The sequence below is a fragment of the Macaca fascicularis genome, chromosome 7 (genome assembly GCF_037993035.2).
Source record: "Macaca fascicularis isolate 582-1 chromosome 7, T2T-MFA8v1.1".
In the NCBI taxonomy this organism is placed as follows: domain Eukaryota; kingdom Metazoa; phylum Chordata; class Mammalia; order Primates; family Cercopithecidae; genus Macaca; species Macaca fascicularis.
In genome coordinates this window covers 31,667,440-31,686,001 of record NC_088381.1, presented here as the reverse complement: position 1 = coordinate 31,686,001, position 18,562 = coordinate 31,667,440, and the positions used below count along the sequence as shown (strand labels likewise).

Sequence of the window (18,562 nt, the reverse complement as noted above, 5' to 3'; positions counted from 1 at the left end):
GCAAAGCACAAACCAAAGATACATAAAACGTGCGTAAATGCCGACATACAGAGAGAAAAAAAATAGGCGCTGTGAGAGCGAGTTCAGAAGGTGGCGCAAAACCGTATTTCCCCAAAGTAAGAGCGAACAGGTCTAGTTTGCAGCTCTGCGCCTGCGTCAAACGGCAGCGCTTTTGACCGCACGGCCGCGGCAGGCACAGTCGTGTTCGCTTCTCGTCTAACTGACCCGCGAGAACTAAGGACGCTTGCCTTTTTCCGGTCGGGGGAAGGGGGAAGAAGGTCACTTCCGGTGACGCGGCTACGTCACTTCCTTTCAAGCTTGGCGTTTGTTTGGTGGGGTCCCACGCGGGTTCAACATGCGTATCGAGAAGTGTTATTTCTGTTCGGGGCCCATCTACCCTGGACACGGCATGATGTTCGTCCGCAACGATTGCAAGGTAGGCGACCGAGACCAGTCTGCGCTTCAGCCTAGCTTCCGCGGTTCCTGGGCGCGGCGACTAGGTGCCGGGTGCTTCTGCGTCTGCCGGGTTTGGCCCTGGTTGCTCCCCCTGTTCCCGTGGGAGGGTGGCTTAACTGGGTCTCCGGTCTCAGCGTTCCGCTTCGGGCGTTTCTCCTTCCCGGTGTCCCGAGTGGCGCTGGCTACCAGGCCACCCTTGGGTGGCGTTGGCAGCGTGGAGCTTCAGGAGCGATCCCAGCTGGCGCCTACCAGGAATCTTGGATGTCTGTGAGGGCTGTTTGGCCACTCGTGTACGTGGGCCACGTTCTTGAATCCAGTAAACTTTGTAGAGTGTATACGCTGTCAGGCATTATGCTAAGGTCCATACTAAAGTGTAGAGGTTGATGGAAGTGTTCCGTATTGCTTAATAGTAGACTTATCTGTTAAGTCTACTGCAGGTAGTACTGTATTAGGTACTGCGGGTGAGTTGGGGAGGGTCCCGTACGGAAAGACTCAGAATGGAGGTGATATTTATCTTGGATCCTGAATTTTGCGGGAGAAAGAGCGGAGGGGGCCTTCTAAGTGGTAGGAAAGTGAACATTTTGAGAAAAGGCAGAGAACGGTGCAAATCCACTTGTTTGAGTAAGTGACTGGATTGGAAATGATGATAGAGCCTTGGGCGTAGGGCTACAAAGTATAATTATAGTAAATGTATAAACGTAAATACTAAATGAGTCCTAGTTGTGAAAGACGTTTTGAATGGTACATGAGTTTGTCCTGTCATTACAGAATGAATCCCGTTCCTCTCTTTCTCAGAGAAACACATTGTTGCTCAGAATTTGACTTCTTAAGTTTGCTTCTGAATTACTGGGCGTTTACAGATTCCTGGTTTCCACCAGATCTACTGGCTTGGAATCTTTAGGGGAGGGGAAGAGGGTCTAAGAATCTGTATATTAAGGTGAATTTGACATGCTAAAGAATTACAAGTCTGACTTCACTTTATATCTCTGTAACAGATCAAAGATATTGACCCCATTAATTAGATGCAAGGGATTCAGCTGAAAATGAGGGACCAAAGCTATGTGTGGTAAGGTAAAAGAACGTAGAAGGTTTTGAATACTTGCTCTCAGGAACATGATAAGAAGTTTATAAAAATGGACCAAAAGATTGCCAGGTTGGAGTCTAATTCAGAGTAGGCAGTATGGTTTTATACATGATCTCGTTACGATTTTGTGATTTTCGTCCAGGGTGCTTGTCAGCTGGATACTGGAATTAGAACGACAGATCGTGAGAGCTGTCAAGACCTGGGTATTAATTTGGTAGACACAGTGGAAGTTAAGTTGATGAAGAATAAGGACAATGTTGAGTTGGTTGGGAGTCAGCTTGGCCTAAGGAAGACCAGTGGATCCAGAAGAGAGTTGATGGAGGAAATAAAAGATAGAGGGCCTGAAGCACTAATAAAGAAAAAGTATCTCACCTTTTTTATGTTCTTGATTTCCAAGTCTAAATCTCCTGAGCTCCAAATCTGAATTTTCCACTGGATGTACCTCACAGTGGGCCTACTGAAAGAGAATTCGTTAGTACCTCAAATCTTTTTGCTCTGTGAATTAATACCACTCTTAAGTGCCCAAATAGTTTTGCTAGAAACATGAGAGTCATCTTTGAATCTTTCACCTTTTGTATCTAGTTATCAAGACTTACCTATCCTGCCTCTGAAAAAATAATGGTGTCTTTGCTTTCTTTCTGCTTTCCTGCCCTAGTTCAGATTAGGCACTTACTATTATAGCCTCTTACATAGTCTTTTTTTTGGGGGCCGGATCTCACTCTCTGTTACCCAGGCTGGAGTGCAGTGGTGTGATCATGGCTCTCTGCAGCCTCAGTCTCCTGGGCTTAAGCAGTCCTACCTCCTCAGCATCCTGAGTAGCCGGGATTACAGGTGTGCACCACCATGCCCAACATTAAAAAAAATTTTGTAGAGACGGGGAGATTAAATTTTTTTTTTTTTTTTTTTTTTTTTGTAGAGACAGGGACTTGCTATGTTTCCCAGGCTTTAACTAGTCTTTCTGCCTTTATTCTCTTAGTTTCTGAGACTGTTGTTAATAGAAACTTCACCTTTTACTCTTCTTAGGCATAAATGGATTAAGGGTAGAATTAATGCTAATTCTCCATATTTGCACATACTTTGCAAACAGGAAAAATACAGTCTTAATGAGGGTTTAATACATGTTGAGGCCGGGCGCGGTGGCTCAAGCCTGTAATCCTAGCACTTTGGGAGGCCGAGACGGGCGGATCACAAGGTCAGCAGATCGAGACCATCCTGGTTAACACGGTGAAACCCCGTCTCTACTAAAAAATACAAAAAACTAGCCGGGCGAGGTGGCAGGCGCCTGTAGTCCCAGCTACTCGGGAGGCTGAGCCAGGAGAATGGTGTAAACCCGGGAGGCGGAGCTTGCAGTGAGCTGAGATCTGGCCACTGCACTCCAGCCTGGGCGACAGAGCTAGACTCCGACTCAAAAAAAAAAAAAAAAAAACAAAAACATGTTGAATTAGTGGAATAAGAAAAGTTTGAAGACCTTTGAGTCCAAGGTATGGGGGATCATTTGTTAGCATGTTAGCATTTAGGGGACTAAATTAAAAGAGAAACTTGAGAACATAAAGCTTTGCCTGACACATAAGCCATCCACCTCTTACACCACCATAGATTTAATCACTTCCTCATATGTGTTTACATGTTACATTATACATGATTATAGCTTTATCCCATTGTTTATATCCTAGTCAGATCTCGGTCTTTCTTGATCGCAAAGTGAGACTATCACATTGCTAGACTAAGCTTTTCAAGGTAGAGTACCAAATTTTAATTGTTCTTGTATCCTTAGCACTGGTACAACATCAGGCACATAGATACTCCTTATTTGCTGATTGAATCCCCTTCACACCTCCTCTGGTTCCAAGTCTCTTTAGATCCTTCATTGTGCCTTTCAGGTAATACCTATTAGATAAGGAACCAAGTAGATTCCTCATTGGATCTATTTGGAATTGAGAGGAGCCAAATCAAGTTTAGTCCTCCTGCTAGATAAATAGTAGAAAAAGGAATTTGCCTAAGGGTCATCTAATAGATATTAAATGTGGGAGGCTTTTATTTAAAAAGGTAATAGTATTTTGGGCTGAAAATACGCAAATGAAATTTCGTTTCACAATGATTTTAATGTATTCATTTTTTATTTATGATTTCATAGCAGGCTACTCCAGGAGATTTTAGTAGTTCTTATATTTTCTAGTCCATTTGAAATTAACTCAAGGATATAGACATGCTTTCACTCTAGTCTCTTAGGAGAAGGCTCTCTAGGAGGTATGGGCCTGGATCGGATTAAACTAATAGCAACAGTCTCTAAGAAAACTGTCCTACTGTGTGTAAGTGACCTACTTGAGGTTCCCCATAGGGCAACATATATAGAAGGTGAAAAGTGGTATGATTTGTGATACACACACAGGCTTATTTAGTTTGAAGTGTTTGTACTGTTTATTTTGACCTATTTATCTGTCATACCTTCTAGGTATAATTCAACTTAATTTTCTTTACCAAGATCCACAAACCCCAAATAATTACTTTTTGTCTTCCCACTTTCTCCAGCGGCATACACAAATTGCAGTGTGTTCTAAGGCATTACGAAATAACAAAATAATACTGTTAGATTTATAAAATGAGTCCTAATAAGCCATTTCAGGAACATGTTGAAGCATCATCAAGTTGTAAGTTAGCACTATTAAAGGATTAAATCTTTTAGGATGAAGATGGAGGGTTAAAGTAGTAAAGAATGTTGTTGGCAGATCTATGGATAAGTTGAAAACAAATCTATTAGAGCACCAGTTTTAGCTGCTTTTGAAATTATTTTGTGCTTTCAACAAGGAAGACGGAAAGACTCAAAAGGAGATTTCAGAATGGTTGTTTGAAACTTTTATTCCCATTGAGGTATAGAGACAGTGAATTTTGAAAATTATCCTGAATTAAGAAAGGACTTAAGTGACTTTACTTAAACTATTCCCTTTATTTGAAATAATTTTTCTGTTATTCTATACAAATGGTTAGTAATTTAAAATAATATTTTCAGGGCCCTTAGCCTTTGGTTGGGATGATGTTTGACAGTCAAAAAATAGTTGTTTCCATTTAATCTGATATATCTTACACATTTCTAAATGGCAGTTTAAGTAGAAGGGCATGTATTTTTTGTGTAGCAGGAGTAACATCTTATGATAGAAAAGTTTTTAATGTTGACTTCTCAATATTTTAACTTTTCTTGTAGGTGTTCAGATTTTGCAAATCTAAATGTCATAAAAACTTTAAAAAGAAGCGCAATCCTCGCAAAGTTAGGTGGACCAAGGCATTCCGGAAAGCGGCTGGTAAAGAGCTTACAGTGGTGAGTACAGTTAGCTATCAATAGAGTTTTTACACGTTTCACAGTTTTAGTATTTGAAGGGTGTATGTCATTTAATCAGTCATGGCAAGGCCTCCTATAACATGATTAATAAGTGCCTTATTTGTATTTGGCTTTGGAAATAATCTCATTCTCACATGGTCCTGAAAACTGTAATTCTGTGGAGCTACTATTTTTAGCTCTTGCAGAGAAAGGAAAATCATTTAAATGGCTTGAGATGAAGTTGGGAATTGCTACTGAAAGATTTTGAGATGAAGTTAAGAGAAAGGATTTCTGAACAGCAGTCAAGGCTCAGGTGAAGTTTATAATAGACTCATTTATTGGTTTCTGGATTTCCTTAGCAGGGCTTTGTATCTGAGAGCAGAGAAATTAGTAGTGTTGGTGTGAGGAGGACTAGAGCTAAGTCAAGGGGGAAGAAAATTTAATGGAGTGAGCCTCCATCATTATATTGTTACATTGAATTGATAAAAGGATATTTTGAAGCTGTCCACGTTCAGTCCCTGTAAAGAAAGGAGATGAAAATGCAGTACAGGCTACCTTTGAGGGAGGAAGATCTTTTAAACTATCCCCTTCGTCCATGGCCTCCTTTACCCACCAAACCTATGACCCCTTTCCCACCTTTTTATTGCTAAAGGGCAGTCAGTATCTGCAAGCATTTTCCATCAAGCCCTTTCCTGGCTTCCTTAATACCAGAGCTTTGCGGTGAATGTAAAGAGTATCGTTTGACCAGATGCAAGGCCAAATCATAATTACTGTCACAAAAATAATTTTCATTCTGGACGAGAAGAAGCATAGCAGCCTAAATGCAAGTGGCAGCTGCCTGAGGAAAGACTGCCAGTCACATTTACTGATTACTATTTAGCTTGTGGCTGAGGTTATTATGCTCCGAATAAAGGTGTGTATATATAAAAGAAATAGTAGCTAAATCCAGAGGTGGTGCTGTTTTATATGCCTGTCAGATAGATTTGAAAACCAAGAAATACCTGTAGCTTTTCCAAAATTGTTTTAAGATTAAAAGGATCATTAACTGTAAAAATACCAGCCACTAGCAATGGTAACAGTCTTTGGAGGAGATCTGAAGAAATGTAGGGCCTGACTTATATTCTGCAGAGTAGCACCTCATTTGTTTGAAGATATATATAGTTTTCATACCTTTTTGCTATAACAGATAGATATTTGGTTGAACCATATGAAGTTTTCTCTCTCTTTTTTTCTGTCTCCTACAGGAAGGACATGGAATTCTTGATGTTGACTTTTTTTGATCTGTGAAAAATGGCAGTTTCATATGGTTCAATGTAATTCAGAGTTTTCTGGCTTTGAATCATATCTGGGAATGGAAATGGGGAAGGTTTTTCAGTTTGTAATCCTTGTAATTGTCATACGCCATTCTGAGGGATGGAGGTGTTACCGACTCCTCCTCTCTCTTTGAGAATCACCGTTTTATGTTTTCAGTAGGGAGGTGTGAAAGGAGAAAAAGTTTGAAAACCTGTATTCTCTGAGATCACCCTGACGGGTGAATCTTGATGTATGTTCACTCAGAACACTTATGAAAAGGAAGATGTTTTAAGAAATATTTCCTTTCTACTTTTCTTAAAACTTTATTTTTATCTCCTCTGTTCCCTCTTACAGGATAATTCATTTGAATTTGAAAAACGTAGAAATGAACCTATCAAATACCAGCGAGAGCTATGGAATAAAACTAGTAAGTCACAGAAAAATACCAATAATTTTGAGGAGAGACTGGTTTGGGATAATACTATAACTTTAAGTGTCAGCTTGTTGTTTAAATATTGAATTTTCCATTTGTCATCGCCTGGCTTTTATTATTTTATCCTCATTTTAATGGTTCTGTTGTAGTCATATCTTTTATCATTTTTTTTTTTTTTTTAACAATTGGCTGGTGTGTTCATTTTAAAATAATGTAATTATTCACTTTGATACTACTTGAAGTGCCCACACAGAGGTGTAAAAACATACAAGTAGCTGAAAAAAATAGAGAAGGAAAATACCGTTTTAGGGTGAGTGTGGGACAGTTAAAATACACACAAAACCTAACACACTTCACATGTTTAGACTGTATAGTTTAGGATATAAACTTGTATTCTGTATACCTTATAATTAAAATTAAAAAGTGTAGTGCTTAAGGTCATCATTACAAATGTCCTGAGAATTTCTAAGTGTTTGACTTAGGTAAAAAATGAAGTTGTAATCTTCTGAAATTAAAAGCAATAATACCTAGTTTTTTCTTTTTTTCCCTGAAGTAGGCAGAAAGTTTAATGAAAAAAGTCCCATATGTAGAAAAAGTTAATCCCTTAAGCTCGCTTGTAGGTTCTACAACATTTGTGTATGTTTGGATGTTTGGGACCCTTGGCCCTGCCTTTTTATTATTATCATTATTATTATTATTATTATTATTATTTTTTCTTTGAGAGTCAAAGTGTTGCTCTGTCCACCCGGCTGGAGTGCAGTGGCATGATCTCGGCTCACTGCAGTCGCTGCCTTCCAGGTTCAAGCAGTTCTCCTGCCTCAGCCTCCTGGGTAGCTAGGATTACAGGCGCATGCCACCACACCTGGCTAATTTTTGTATTGTTAGTAGAGGTGGGTTTTCGCCGTGTTGGCCAGGGTGGCCTTGAACTCGTGACCTCAAGTGATCCACCCGGCTTGGCCTCCCAAAGTGCTGGGATTACAGGCGTGAGCCACCACGCCGGGCACCGGCCCTGCCTTCTTTTCTTCCCATGGTTACCTTTGTGCAGCCTGTAGCCATTTCTAGTGTTGGGTGTGGGGGTGATGTGGTTTGTTAACCAGAGTCTGTAAGGCTTAGAATTCCACAAACTTTATTACTCTCCTAATAGATCATAGGCAGGGCATCCCTTTCTGTACTCCAGTCAGTCACGAGACTTCAGGGGAAGAATTGAAAATGTGTGGACCTTTGTAGTAGTATTTACACCTTCTAAACCAGGGGCATCCAATCTTTGGCTTCCCTGGGCCACATTGGAAGAAGAATTGTCTTAGGGCACATATAAAATACACTAACACTAATGATAGCTGATGAGCTAAGAAAAAAAAAATTGCAAAAAACTCTGTTTATGTTTTAAAAAAGTTTACGAATTTATGTTGGGCTGTGGGTTGGTCAAGCTTGTTCTAAAGCTTTGTTTACCCTGGACCATGTGGAGAAATTGGAGTTTAGATTTGGAATTGCCTTTTCTATACTTAGCCCTAATTATTGTACCCTTTGGGTCTCTCCTACCCCCTTTTTAAAAGTCTTTTCCTTCTGCTTTATAATTAGAGGAAGAGTTAATTTCTGAAAAGCAATTGATTTTTATTGGGTTTATTTGATAAGGAAATAACACTTATTCAAACTCAAGGATTTCTAAAGAGATTAACTTATAGGATTATTAAATTGATTTCAAAAGGCATCCTTATCAAGGACATTATTGGAAAGTCCTGAAGCATTTCTTTTTTTTTTTTTTTTTTTGAGACGAGTCTTGCTCTGTTGCCCAGGCTGGAGTGCAGTGGTGTGATCTCGGCTCACTGCAACCTCCGCCTCCCGGGTTCAAGCAATTTTCCTGCCTCAGCCTCCTGAGTAGCTGGGACTACAGGCACATGCTGCCATTCCCGGCTAATTTTTTTTGTATTTTAGTAGAGACAGGGTTTCACCATGTTACTCAGGCTGGTGGCAAGCTTCTGAGCTCAGACAGTCCGCCCGCCTCAGTCTCCCAAAGTGCTGGGATTACAGGCGTGAGCCACTGTGCCTGTCCTGAAGCATTTCTGGATTTCATTCAGTTTTATTTCATTTTGACCTTTGCTTTTGTTGTTGTTGTTATTGCTTGAAGACGGCAGCTCCAGATCATTTTTACATATTTTGTGACTGCTTTGACTTAGTGGGTATTTAGGTGGTTGTTGAAATGAGGTGCATATCCAATTTCAGTGATACGTGAATAATCAGTTCTATGGTCCACCATGCTAGTTTCGTGTTATATTGCTCGAGAGAAATACTGCTGTGTTCTGTATGACTTCACATGCTGTAATGGTAATGTTCTCTGCAGTTCTTACTTTCTTTTAATTCATTGCACATTTATTAAGCACTGCCTGTGGTATACAAAGATGAACAGGTCACACACAGTCTCTGCCCTCTAGGTGCATTTACTAAGTACTCCTATTTTATTGTTTCTGTTAGGTTTTATTACAGAGTCTCATTCTCTTGCCCCCGTCATTTGTACATCTGTAAATTCTGTAAGAAACAGTGCTTTGTAGATTTTTTTTTTTTCCCTGCACTGATTCTGCTTTCCTTTTTACTGGGATCCTAAAAATAGTTTTTTCTAAGAAGATCTGCTAAGTGGACAGTATGAGTGCTAGGTATATAGGATGAGAGTCTTTGGAATTTAAGATTGTTTCCTGGTGTTTTACACAATTAATAAAAGTTGTTTTCAGTATTGTTCCAGAACAATATATTATTCTTCTAAGAGATTTATTGATTCTCCACACCCCTCATATTTCAATATCATTTGGTCTATAAACTAATCTGTTGACAAGAGTTGTATGTTCATTACTTACATTATCAAATTATGTGAGGACATGGATTGAACAACCTTTGTTAAGGTATTGATGTCTGTAGAAACAGTAGTATGTTAGAATTTCAAAAATACCAGGAAAAGTAGTTTGCACTTTATCCCTCATGGCTGTCTGTGTTGCAGGTGAATTTTTAATGTCTTCAGGTTTTTTTTTTTTTTAACTTTTTACTTATTTTATTTTTGTTGAACTTTTTTCTAATCTTAGTAGCTTTTGGGGTACAAGTGGTTTTTTTGGTTACATGGATTAATTGTAGATTGGCAAAATCTGAGATTTTAGTGCATCCATCACCTGAGTAGTGTACATTGTACCCAATATATAGTTTTTACCCCTTACCCCACCCCACCCCCACTTTTGAGTCCCCATAGTCCATTATATTGCTCTGTATGCCTTTGCGTGCCATAGCTGAGCCACCACTTGTAAGTGAGGACATACAGTATTAGGTTTTCTATTCCTGGGTTACTTCATTTAGAATAATGACCTCCAGTTCCATCCAAGTTGCTGCAAAAGACATTGTTTTGTTCCTTTTGTTGGGTGAGTACTATTCCATCATGTATAAATACCGCATTTTCTTTACCCACTTGTTGGTCGATGGGCACTTAGGTTGGTTCCATATCTTTGTAGTTGTGAATTGTACAGTCAGATGCTTCTTAGGTTCAAAATATTTCAATCTTCTGGAATATTTGGAAATTTGAAAGAGTATATTACTCTTTGGAAAGGATTTTCCTGCCACTTGTGTTTATTTCCCTTCTAAATAAGTTTAAAGTGTGGAAATGCTTCTGAGTACTAGAACTTGTCCTTATTTTTGCTGAAAGACAAAGAAAAAAAGTTACATATCCAGCATATTATTAATTCTGAGCTACAGCATATGCAGATTTATAGTTGACATTTTCTTAGAATTATTTATGTAAATGTTGCTTTAATACTAGAGGTCTTAAAGATTGTCCTGGTGGTTTTTGTTAAAATGTAGATTCAGATACAGGTTTGTGTGGGGCCTGAAATCCTGTGTTACCGTTTTACTCTTTTTAATGAATAAGTGTACTTTTGGGAGATACTTTAAGACTATATAAATATCTTATTCTGTAGATCTGCAGACTACACTGTAAAGAGCTAGATCAGAAGTTGTGGTGTCTGAGCCACTGAGCACTTGAAATGTGGCTAGTCTAAATTGCGTTGTGCTGTAAATGTGAAATGAATGCTGGATTTTGAAGACAATATGAAAACAGGAATAAAATAATTCACTAATAATTTTATATAGATTGCATGTTGAATGACAGTATTTGGAAAATTTGGGTTAAATAAAATGTATCATTAAATTTTCACCTGTTCCTTTTTACTTTAAAAAATATGGCTACTAGAAAATTTAAAATTTCATATGTGGTTTGTCTTTCATTGGATAGTACTAATAGAGATTTTAGAGCATAGTTGAACTCAGCCCCCTTTTAGCCAGCGCTCCTGTAGACATTTTCTAAAACAGTTGGATTTTTGTGGTCTAGAACATATTAGTATTGATTGATTGGTTCATTCTGCCAATATCATGTGCTGACCATATCCCAGGCACTTTAAGTGTTCATAACCAGAAAGATGCTGTCTTTATTCATGGAAATTACAAGTTAAGAATGAGATTAGTTGTCAATAGTCCAAGTTCTCTTTATAGTAAAATTTGAAAAGCATTGGATTGGTTTAAAGTGGAAGGAAAATTTAACAGCAACAGAGACTTTTGTCAAATAAAAATTAGAGAAATGATACTTGTTAGACAGAATGTTGAGAGTGATGATGGCCATGAGTATATACCTTCAGCTTTTTGAGTAGGGATTGTTTTTGTAATGATTTTTTTTCATGTAAATTCATTTCTAAATCAGAATAATAAAGAAGTGCTTGTTAATGCAGTTGTTGATCATACTGCTTGAATGTGCGTACATTTGCTAACTCTTATGAACTTTTTTGTAGTTGATGCAATGAAGAGAGTTGAAGAGATCAAACAGAAACGCCAAGCTAAATTTATAATGAACAGGTATGAATATTTATGTGGAGTAACTTTTGGAAAGTAATTACTAGTAGATATTTAGAGGCATTCGTATTTTTTTTTTTAATTTTTTGTTTTGACATAACTTCAGACTTACCAAAAACTTCCAGGAATAATATGAAGAACTCTTGTATATTCTGCTAGCACTTTACATTTACTTTATCCCTGTCACAGTGTATTGAAGACCATAACGCTTTTTCCTTCTAAGTATACTGAAGTGTATGTAATCTAAAAATAACATTCTCTTAAACACAGTGTGGTTATCTATCAGTCAGGAAATTAACATTGATATAATACTATTATATAATCTATGAACTTTGTTTAGACCTCACCAGTTATTCTGATTACGTCCATAGCAGTGGAAAGTCCTTCATATTTCTTCAGGCTCCTTTAATCTGGACAGTTTCTCATCTTTCTTTATTTTACATGACAGTGATAGTTTTGAAGAGTATAGGTGAAGTTATTGTATAGAATGTTGTTCAATTTGGGTTTGTCTGATATCTTCCTCGTTAGATTTTGTTTAGGCGCCTTTGGCAGGGATGTCACAGAAATGATGGCATACCCTTCTCATGCATCATATCGGGAAGCACGTGATGTCACCTTTCTGGTGATGTTAACTTTGATCATTTGATTAAGGTGATGTCTGTTAGGTTTCTCCACTGGAAGGTTACTAGTTTGTTTTCCTTATAATCAGTACATCTCTTGGGGGAGATACATAGAGATTCAGTAAAAAGCCTATTACTCCTCAAACTTGTACCTACTGGTTTTGGTTTTCATTAGAGTCTTGCCTGAATCAGTTACTACTATTGTTGTGATTGTTGCCAAATGGTGGTTTTTCTAATTCCATCATTTCTTCTACATTTTTTAGTTGATTTTCTCATGTAAGAAAGAACTTTCTCTTTTCCATCAATTTCAAGATTTATTCCTTCACTCATATTACATCTGTGTGTATTCATGGATTCTTTTTTCTTTTTTTTTTTTTTTTTTTGAGAGGAAGTCTGGCTCTGTGGCCCAGGCTGGAGTGCAGTGGCCGGATCTCAGCTCACTGCAAGCTCCGCCTCCCGGGTTTACCCCATTCTCCTGCCTCAGCCTCCCGAGTAGCTGGGACTACAGGCGCCCGCCACCTCGCCTGGCTAGTTTTTTTTTTTTCTTTTTTTGTATTTTTTAGTAGAGACGGGGTTTCACCATGTTAGCCAGGCTGGTCTCGATCTCCTGACCTGGTGATCCGCCCGTCTCGGCCTCCCAAAGTGCTGGGATTACAGGCTTGAGCCACCGCGCCCGGCCGTATTCATGGATTCTTATGGTATACATTGGGTTATAATTCTTTATTGTCATTATTTATTTTGATGTTCTAAGTGGCCCACGTTTGGCCTGTGGGAGTTCCTTCAGGCAGACTGTTATGTCATTTTGACAGTTCTCCTCATTCTTTGAGTGCATTCATGTTTCATAGGTAACAAGATGTTTCCCCTTCCCCAGCTTGGAATCAGCTATTCTTTTCAGAGCAGGACCATTAGCTTTAAAATTAATTGCTATGGAATATGTCAAGGAAAAGAAGCACGTGCCAGCAGCTTTGTGGCTTAAAAATTTTAAAGCATTTCAGAAAAATGTTTGAGGACTAGTCTGTTAGCATTTTTATTGAATATCATGTGTTTTGTGCTCTTTTAATTACCCAATGGTTTTTTAAAAATTATATAACAGAGATTTATCTCTTTGAGAAGAAAAGATCTAGGCACTGTAACAGTTAAAGGGTTAAAGATTGTTTTATGTAGTAGAGTACTCCTTCTTTTCTTTTTTTTTTTTTTTGAGACTGAGTCTCGCTCTGTCGCCCAGGCTGGAGTGCTGTGGCGCCATCTTGGCTCACTGCAGGCTCCGCTTCCCGGGTTCCTGCCATTCTTCTGCCTCAGCCTCCCTAGTAGCTGGGACTACAGGTGCCCGCCACCACGCCCGGCTAATTTTTTGTATTTTTAGTAGAGATGGGGTTTCACCATGTTAGCCAGGATGGTCTCGACTCCTGACCTCGTGATCCGCCCATCTTGGCCTCCCAAAGTGCTGGGATTATAGGCGTGAGCCACCGCGCCCAGCCAAGCACTACTTCTTTTCATGACTCACATCCTTCGTTTACTCAGCAAATATATATTGAGCTCCCATTTTGTGCCATTCTTAAGTACAAAGAATGAATGCATGAACAAGTGTTGTGGTAGGGTAGGAATCCTATTTTGAGCTAATTACGAAATAGAAAACCACAAGTTTGAGTTGTTAGGGAAGAAAATGTACATTTGTGAGGGCTTAACAGGTGACCTTACCTTAGATTTGGGAATAAGTGTAAGGTATACATCTCTTTTAGGTTATGTTCACCACTTGCCATTTGGGAATAATGTGAGAGAACTGAGAGGCTCTTTATTCACTTGGTGTTGATGCTGCTGCTGGATGGGGGGTGTTGTGGGGAGAAGAAAGGGGAGTGAACAGAAGGGCAGCCATCATGTTTCCATTCCCCATCTGTGGGGCTAACTGAAGTAACAACATTTAGAAGCTGTATTGTGAACTGATGCCGCTTAAAGCAGTGTTAGCAACTGAAATTTTGGCTTTAATGTATTTTGTTGTAGATTGAAGAAAAATAAAGAGCTACAGAAAGTTCAGGATATCAAAGAAGTCAAGCAAAACATCCATCTTATCCGAGCCCCTCTTGCAGGTGAGTACTATGTTGCACAGGAGTTTACTGCTTTAAAAAGAAAAATGAAAAATCTAGATTTTTGTGGTCTGTGTATTTGGGTACCAACTAACTTTGGGTATTTTTTCCTTTAAATACTATCTTTCCCAGTAAATGTATGATATGATTTGGTCTATTAAAATGTAATTTATTCAGTGTATTTCCCAGTTGTAATCTATTTATATGGTGTTTTTTTTTCCCTTCATTGAATTCTATGTTCCGTATCTCCCCAAGTTAAGCAAAATTATTTGAGCAATAGTTTTATAGATGATTTTTGGACAATGTTTTATATTAGTGTTTCTCAAACTTTGGTCGGTCTCAGAATTACCAACTTGGGGAACTTAGTATAAATACATAGGCCGAGGCTCTTTGAGTCTGAGCCACTGTTCAGTAGCATTCCAGGTGATTCTGATACTAAAATTTGGACTACTGTTTCTTTTACTCAGCTAACACCAAGTACAGTCTCTTATGCAATTTACTTAGGTAGATCACTTAAAGGGAAAGAAATGTTAGTAAAGGTCAAATTCTGTAATCACATGTTGAGTACGTTTGTGTAAATCTACTTGTATTATTTTTGTACCAAATTTTATTAAAGTAGACAAAATTCTGGAGCATTTGTTTCACATATACATGATAACAAACTGATAGTCAAAAAGCACCAGAAAGGAACCATTGTTATCTAATTTTTTAGGTAATCGTTTTTGAGGTAGATAGAACAGTGTTAAGAGCAGGGACCTTGGATCCAGATGGCCGGAGTTCATGCCAGCGCTTTGACTTATATGACTTTCTAGTTGAGTGACCTTCAGCAAGTTAATCTGTCTTGGAGCCTCAGTTTTCTCGTATTTAAAATGGGGGTTGTTAGGAGGGTGAAATGAGCAAATGTATGTAGAATGTTTATTTGATGCATGACATATCATAAGACCTATGTTAGTTTAGCTGTTATTAAATTTCTTAGGAATGGCTTATATTACTTTAAAACATGCAGGATCCTTTATAAAGTGTTGATGTGAATTCTGTAAGGTCACATTGAATTAAGTTGTTTATTTTTTACTTGTTTTTATTAAAGGCAAAGGGAAGCAGTTGGAAGAGAAAATGGTACAGCAGTTACAAGAGGATGTGGACATGGAAGATGCTCCTTAAAAATCTCTGTAACCATTTCTTTTGTGTACATTTGAAAAGACCCTTTGGATACTTGGAACTGCTAAATTATCTTATTTTTTACATAAGGTCACTTAAATGAAAAGTGATTAAAATACATCTTTCCTACATTGCCTTCTATATAACATCAGGTATTACGGATGTTAGATTGCATCTCAGTGTTAAATCTTCACTGATAGATGTACTTAAGTAAATCATGAAAATTCTGCTTATAACTATAGAAGTGAATTGTGGATGTAAAATGGTTATGCCATTTGGGTAATGGCACTAGGCAGCATTTGTATAGTAACTAATGGCAAAAATTCATGGCTAGTGATGTATAAAATAAAATATTCTTTGTGGTAAAATATTCTCTTTGTTAATGTTATAGAAGAGGGGGATACAAAAAGGAACTAACAATTTGTATGGCAGTATCAGATATTATTTTTGTTTTAGTATTTCCTGTTTTGGTTTATTTGCATCTTAGAAGAGCATAATGACATTGTTTGATGAAACCTAAATTATGCTGGACTGTTTTGACCTGGTTTAACCCTTCTGATAGGTAGTTGTGGATGTTGGGGATGAGAACTGAATAATCTTTGCCTGGAGTGCCACTACACTCTAGAATTTCCACTTTGGAGAATATTCAGTTCTCACTTGTGATTCCTGGTAGAACAAACTTTATTTTTCTAGCCCAGCAGTGATCTAGAAGCAGAGGAATCCCAGCGCCTTTTAAAAGTTATTATGTGGTTTTCTTTTAAAAAGCTGCTGATTTTGGAAGGTAGAATTTATGGGTACAACGTATGTTCATTATTTGTACGTAAAATAAAACCATTTAAAAAGTAATGTGATATTTATTATTTAAAGGCACTAAACAAAGATGAAGTATTGATTATCTGGAAGAAGAAATCTTCCTCCACACATCCCATTTAAGTAGGAGATACTTTTAATTAAAGAGAAATAGATACTTAATGTTTCTGTGTTTTTACATTGTTTATAATTTTAAGTATGTTAAAGATACTAAGTAACTATCAGTTTGCGTAATTTTTTTTTAAGGTAGAATGTAGAATAAATGACTAATTCTTAGCCTTCCATAATTATAAAGTAATGGCTCATTTTTTGTTTCAGTATTAGGTAGTAAAACTAAAGCTATAGACCAATGCCTGGACCAAGTGTTAGGAGAGCTGAGTTCCAGTGTGGTTTTGCCTGGGTATTTTTCTTTGTAAACAATATTATTGATTGAAGATTAGGGGAAATGATACATGTGAGGAAAGACATTTGTAAAGTTTCTTGAGTTTTTACTACATACCATATTCATTTTTTAAAGAAATAAACATTTTAAAAGTTACATTTGATTAGGAAACAAGTGTCCTACACTGCCAGCGAAGGAGCAAGGTGCCCGTGCCTTGCGACCATCAATTTGGGGGAAATTGGGCTGAATTGAAGAGCTGATGTTGCATCTTAAGTTTAGCATCCAAACAGTTTTCTTCCTTTTCATGATTTCATAGAATTTTGAGAACCCAGATCTCATTCTAAACTATATGGATACAAATGCCATAATTTTTTTTTTTTTTTTTTCCATCCCACCATAACCCTCTAAGCCTGTTTGGATCACTTCCCATGAAAATGTTGTCTGAAAAAAAAAAAAAAAAAAAAAAGAAAATGGTATCTGAGAGGTTGTTATGGTATAATACTTTTAGGCTACTTTGTTTCAGGTTGTTTGGTAGAGGCCTGTGCTGAGTAGCTAGTAGTGAAACAAAGCAAAATGTTTACTACGGGGAACTGTTTTTTTATTTTTTCCTTTTTTTTGAGGCGGTCTGACTGTGTTGCCCAGACTGGAGTGCAGTGGCGTGATCTTGGCTTAACTGCAACTCCTGCTTTCCTGGCTCAAGCCATCCTCCCACCTCATCCTCCCAAGTAGCTGGTACTAAGGCTTACTCCAGCTTGCCTAGCTGATTTTTGTCTTATTTTTTTTTTTCATAGAGACAGGGTTTCACCATGTTGCCCAGGTTGGAACAATATAGGATTGGAAATCATGGGAAGGGATATCCTTAACTCATATACCTTACAGTACCTTGTCAGAATATAGAAAAACTATTTTTAAAAATTCTTATTTCTTAAAAATAGAAACCTTAGGTAGAAGTTTATCTTGTGAATAAACTTCTGTATCTATAAGAGTTTGAGAAGAGTTTAGAAGAGTAAGTTTAGAAGAGTTTGAGTTCAGAAGAGTTTGAGAAGATTGGCCTATTTCACAATATCTCATGAAGCAGATAGCATTATTCCCATTTAAAGATATAGGTAGAAGAATTTGAGGACTAGGTAACCTGCTCCTTTACCACAGAACTAGAAGATCAAGGTGTTAGTGATTTGTGTTTATACACGTCTGTTTCCCTGCATTTATGTAGGATTTTATCCAGAGCCTCGTATATCAAGTCTTCACAAGCCCAGATAACAGCTAAGAGAGCGACACTTGACTGTGACTTGGTTTCTTCATCTGAAAAAATGAAGATAGTAACAAGACCAACCCTGGAATTCTTTGCAAGGATTCAATCAGTTAATACATGTGAAATAGTTAAAGGCCACCATCATAGTAAGCTAGTGTTAAAATGTTAGCTATTAGGATTGGTTGTGTGTGGCCACACAAAACTTAACAACAGCAGTGGGATTTGACTTGGGAGAAGGGTGGAGACTGTTAAGGTTTGGGGATGACTGTGGCTAAATTGAGTGAAATCCACTTAACAAAAACAAGGACATGTATGGTTTAAAATGTCAATTTTAGCCTTTAAGTCAGCCAGAAAGTTCTATTATTAAGAAGAGCATCTCATTGCATCAGCATTTTCTGTTGTGAAGAGTGGGAAGGGGAAATACGTTTTTGGTTCCTCCTAGTTTGAAAAAATGAATAGTTTCCTGTAATCTTAAGGGATAATTTAAGTGACATAAGGGAAGTTATTTTTCCATCTGCCCTTTAATTTACATTTTAAATGGAGATCTGGAAAAAGACATCAGACTTTAATTGCTCACAGCTTAATGTAAATTCTCATATCCAATGAGGAGTTTTGCGTAAAAGTTAACATGGCAGCTTGCTGAATTGTGTTGAAAAGACAAGGGGAAAAACATCAACGTTAAACACTTAAAATAAAAACTAAATTTCAAGGACTCTGGAAGGATTTCCCAGTCTATACTCCTTTATTACTATGTTGTGGGATTGAACAGGAGATCCACAAATTATACCTTGCATGTCTTCATGTGATT

The 18,562-nt window shown here is 37.7% G+C and overlaps 1 protein-coding gene across 1 annotated transcript; it reads left to right on the top strand.

Annotated features, from left to right (window-relative positions):
• The first annotated feature begins 308 nt into the window (after positions 1-308).
• Positions 309-16,156, top strand: RSL24D1 (ribosomal L24 domain containing 1). Its single transcript, XM_045395484.2, has 6 exons — positions 309-436; positions 4,740-4,853; positions 6,501-6,573; positions 11,391-11,454; positions 14,070-14,155; positions 15,240-16,156. Exons 1-6 carry the CDS (start codon positions 356-358, stop codon positions 15,311-15,313), a joined length of 492 nt encoding a protein of 163 aa, XP_045251419.1. The 5' UTR covers positions 309-355; the 3' UTR covers positions 15,314-16,156.
• The last annotated feature ends 2,406 nt before the right edge of the window (positions 16,157-18,562 follow it).

Bases quoted from the DNA above. Each gene is read 5' to 3' on its own strand.
- RSL24D1 (XM_045395484.2), top strand. From the start codon at position 356: ATGCGTATCGAGAAGTGTTATTTCTGTTCGGGGCCCATCTACCCTGGA. The intron at 437-4,739 runs GTAGGCGACCGA...CTTTTCTTGTAG, and splicing joins TCGTCCGCAACGATTGCAAG to GTGTTCAGATTTTGCAAATC. The intron at 4,854-6,500 runs GTGAGTACAGTT...TCCCTCTTACAG, and splicing joins CTGGTAAAGAGCTTACAGTG to GATAATTCATTTGAATTTGA.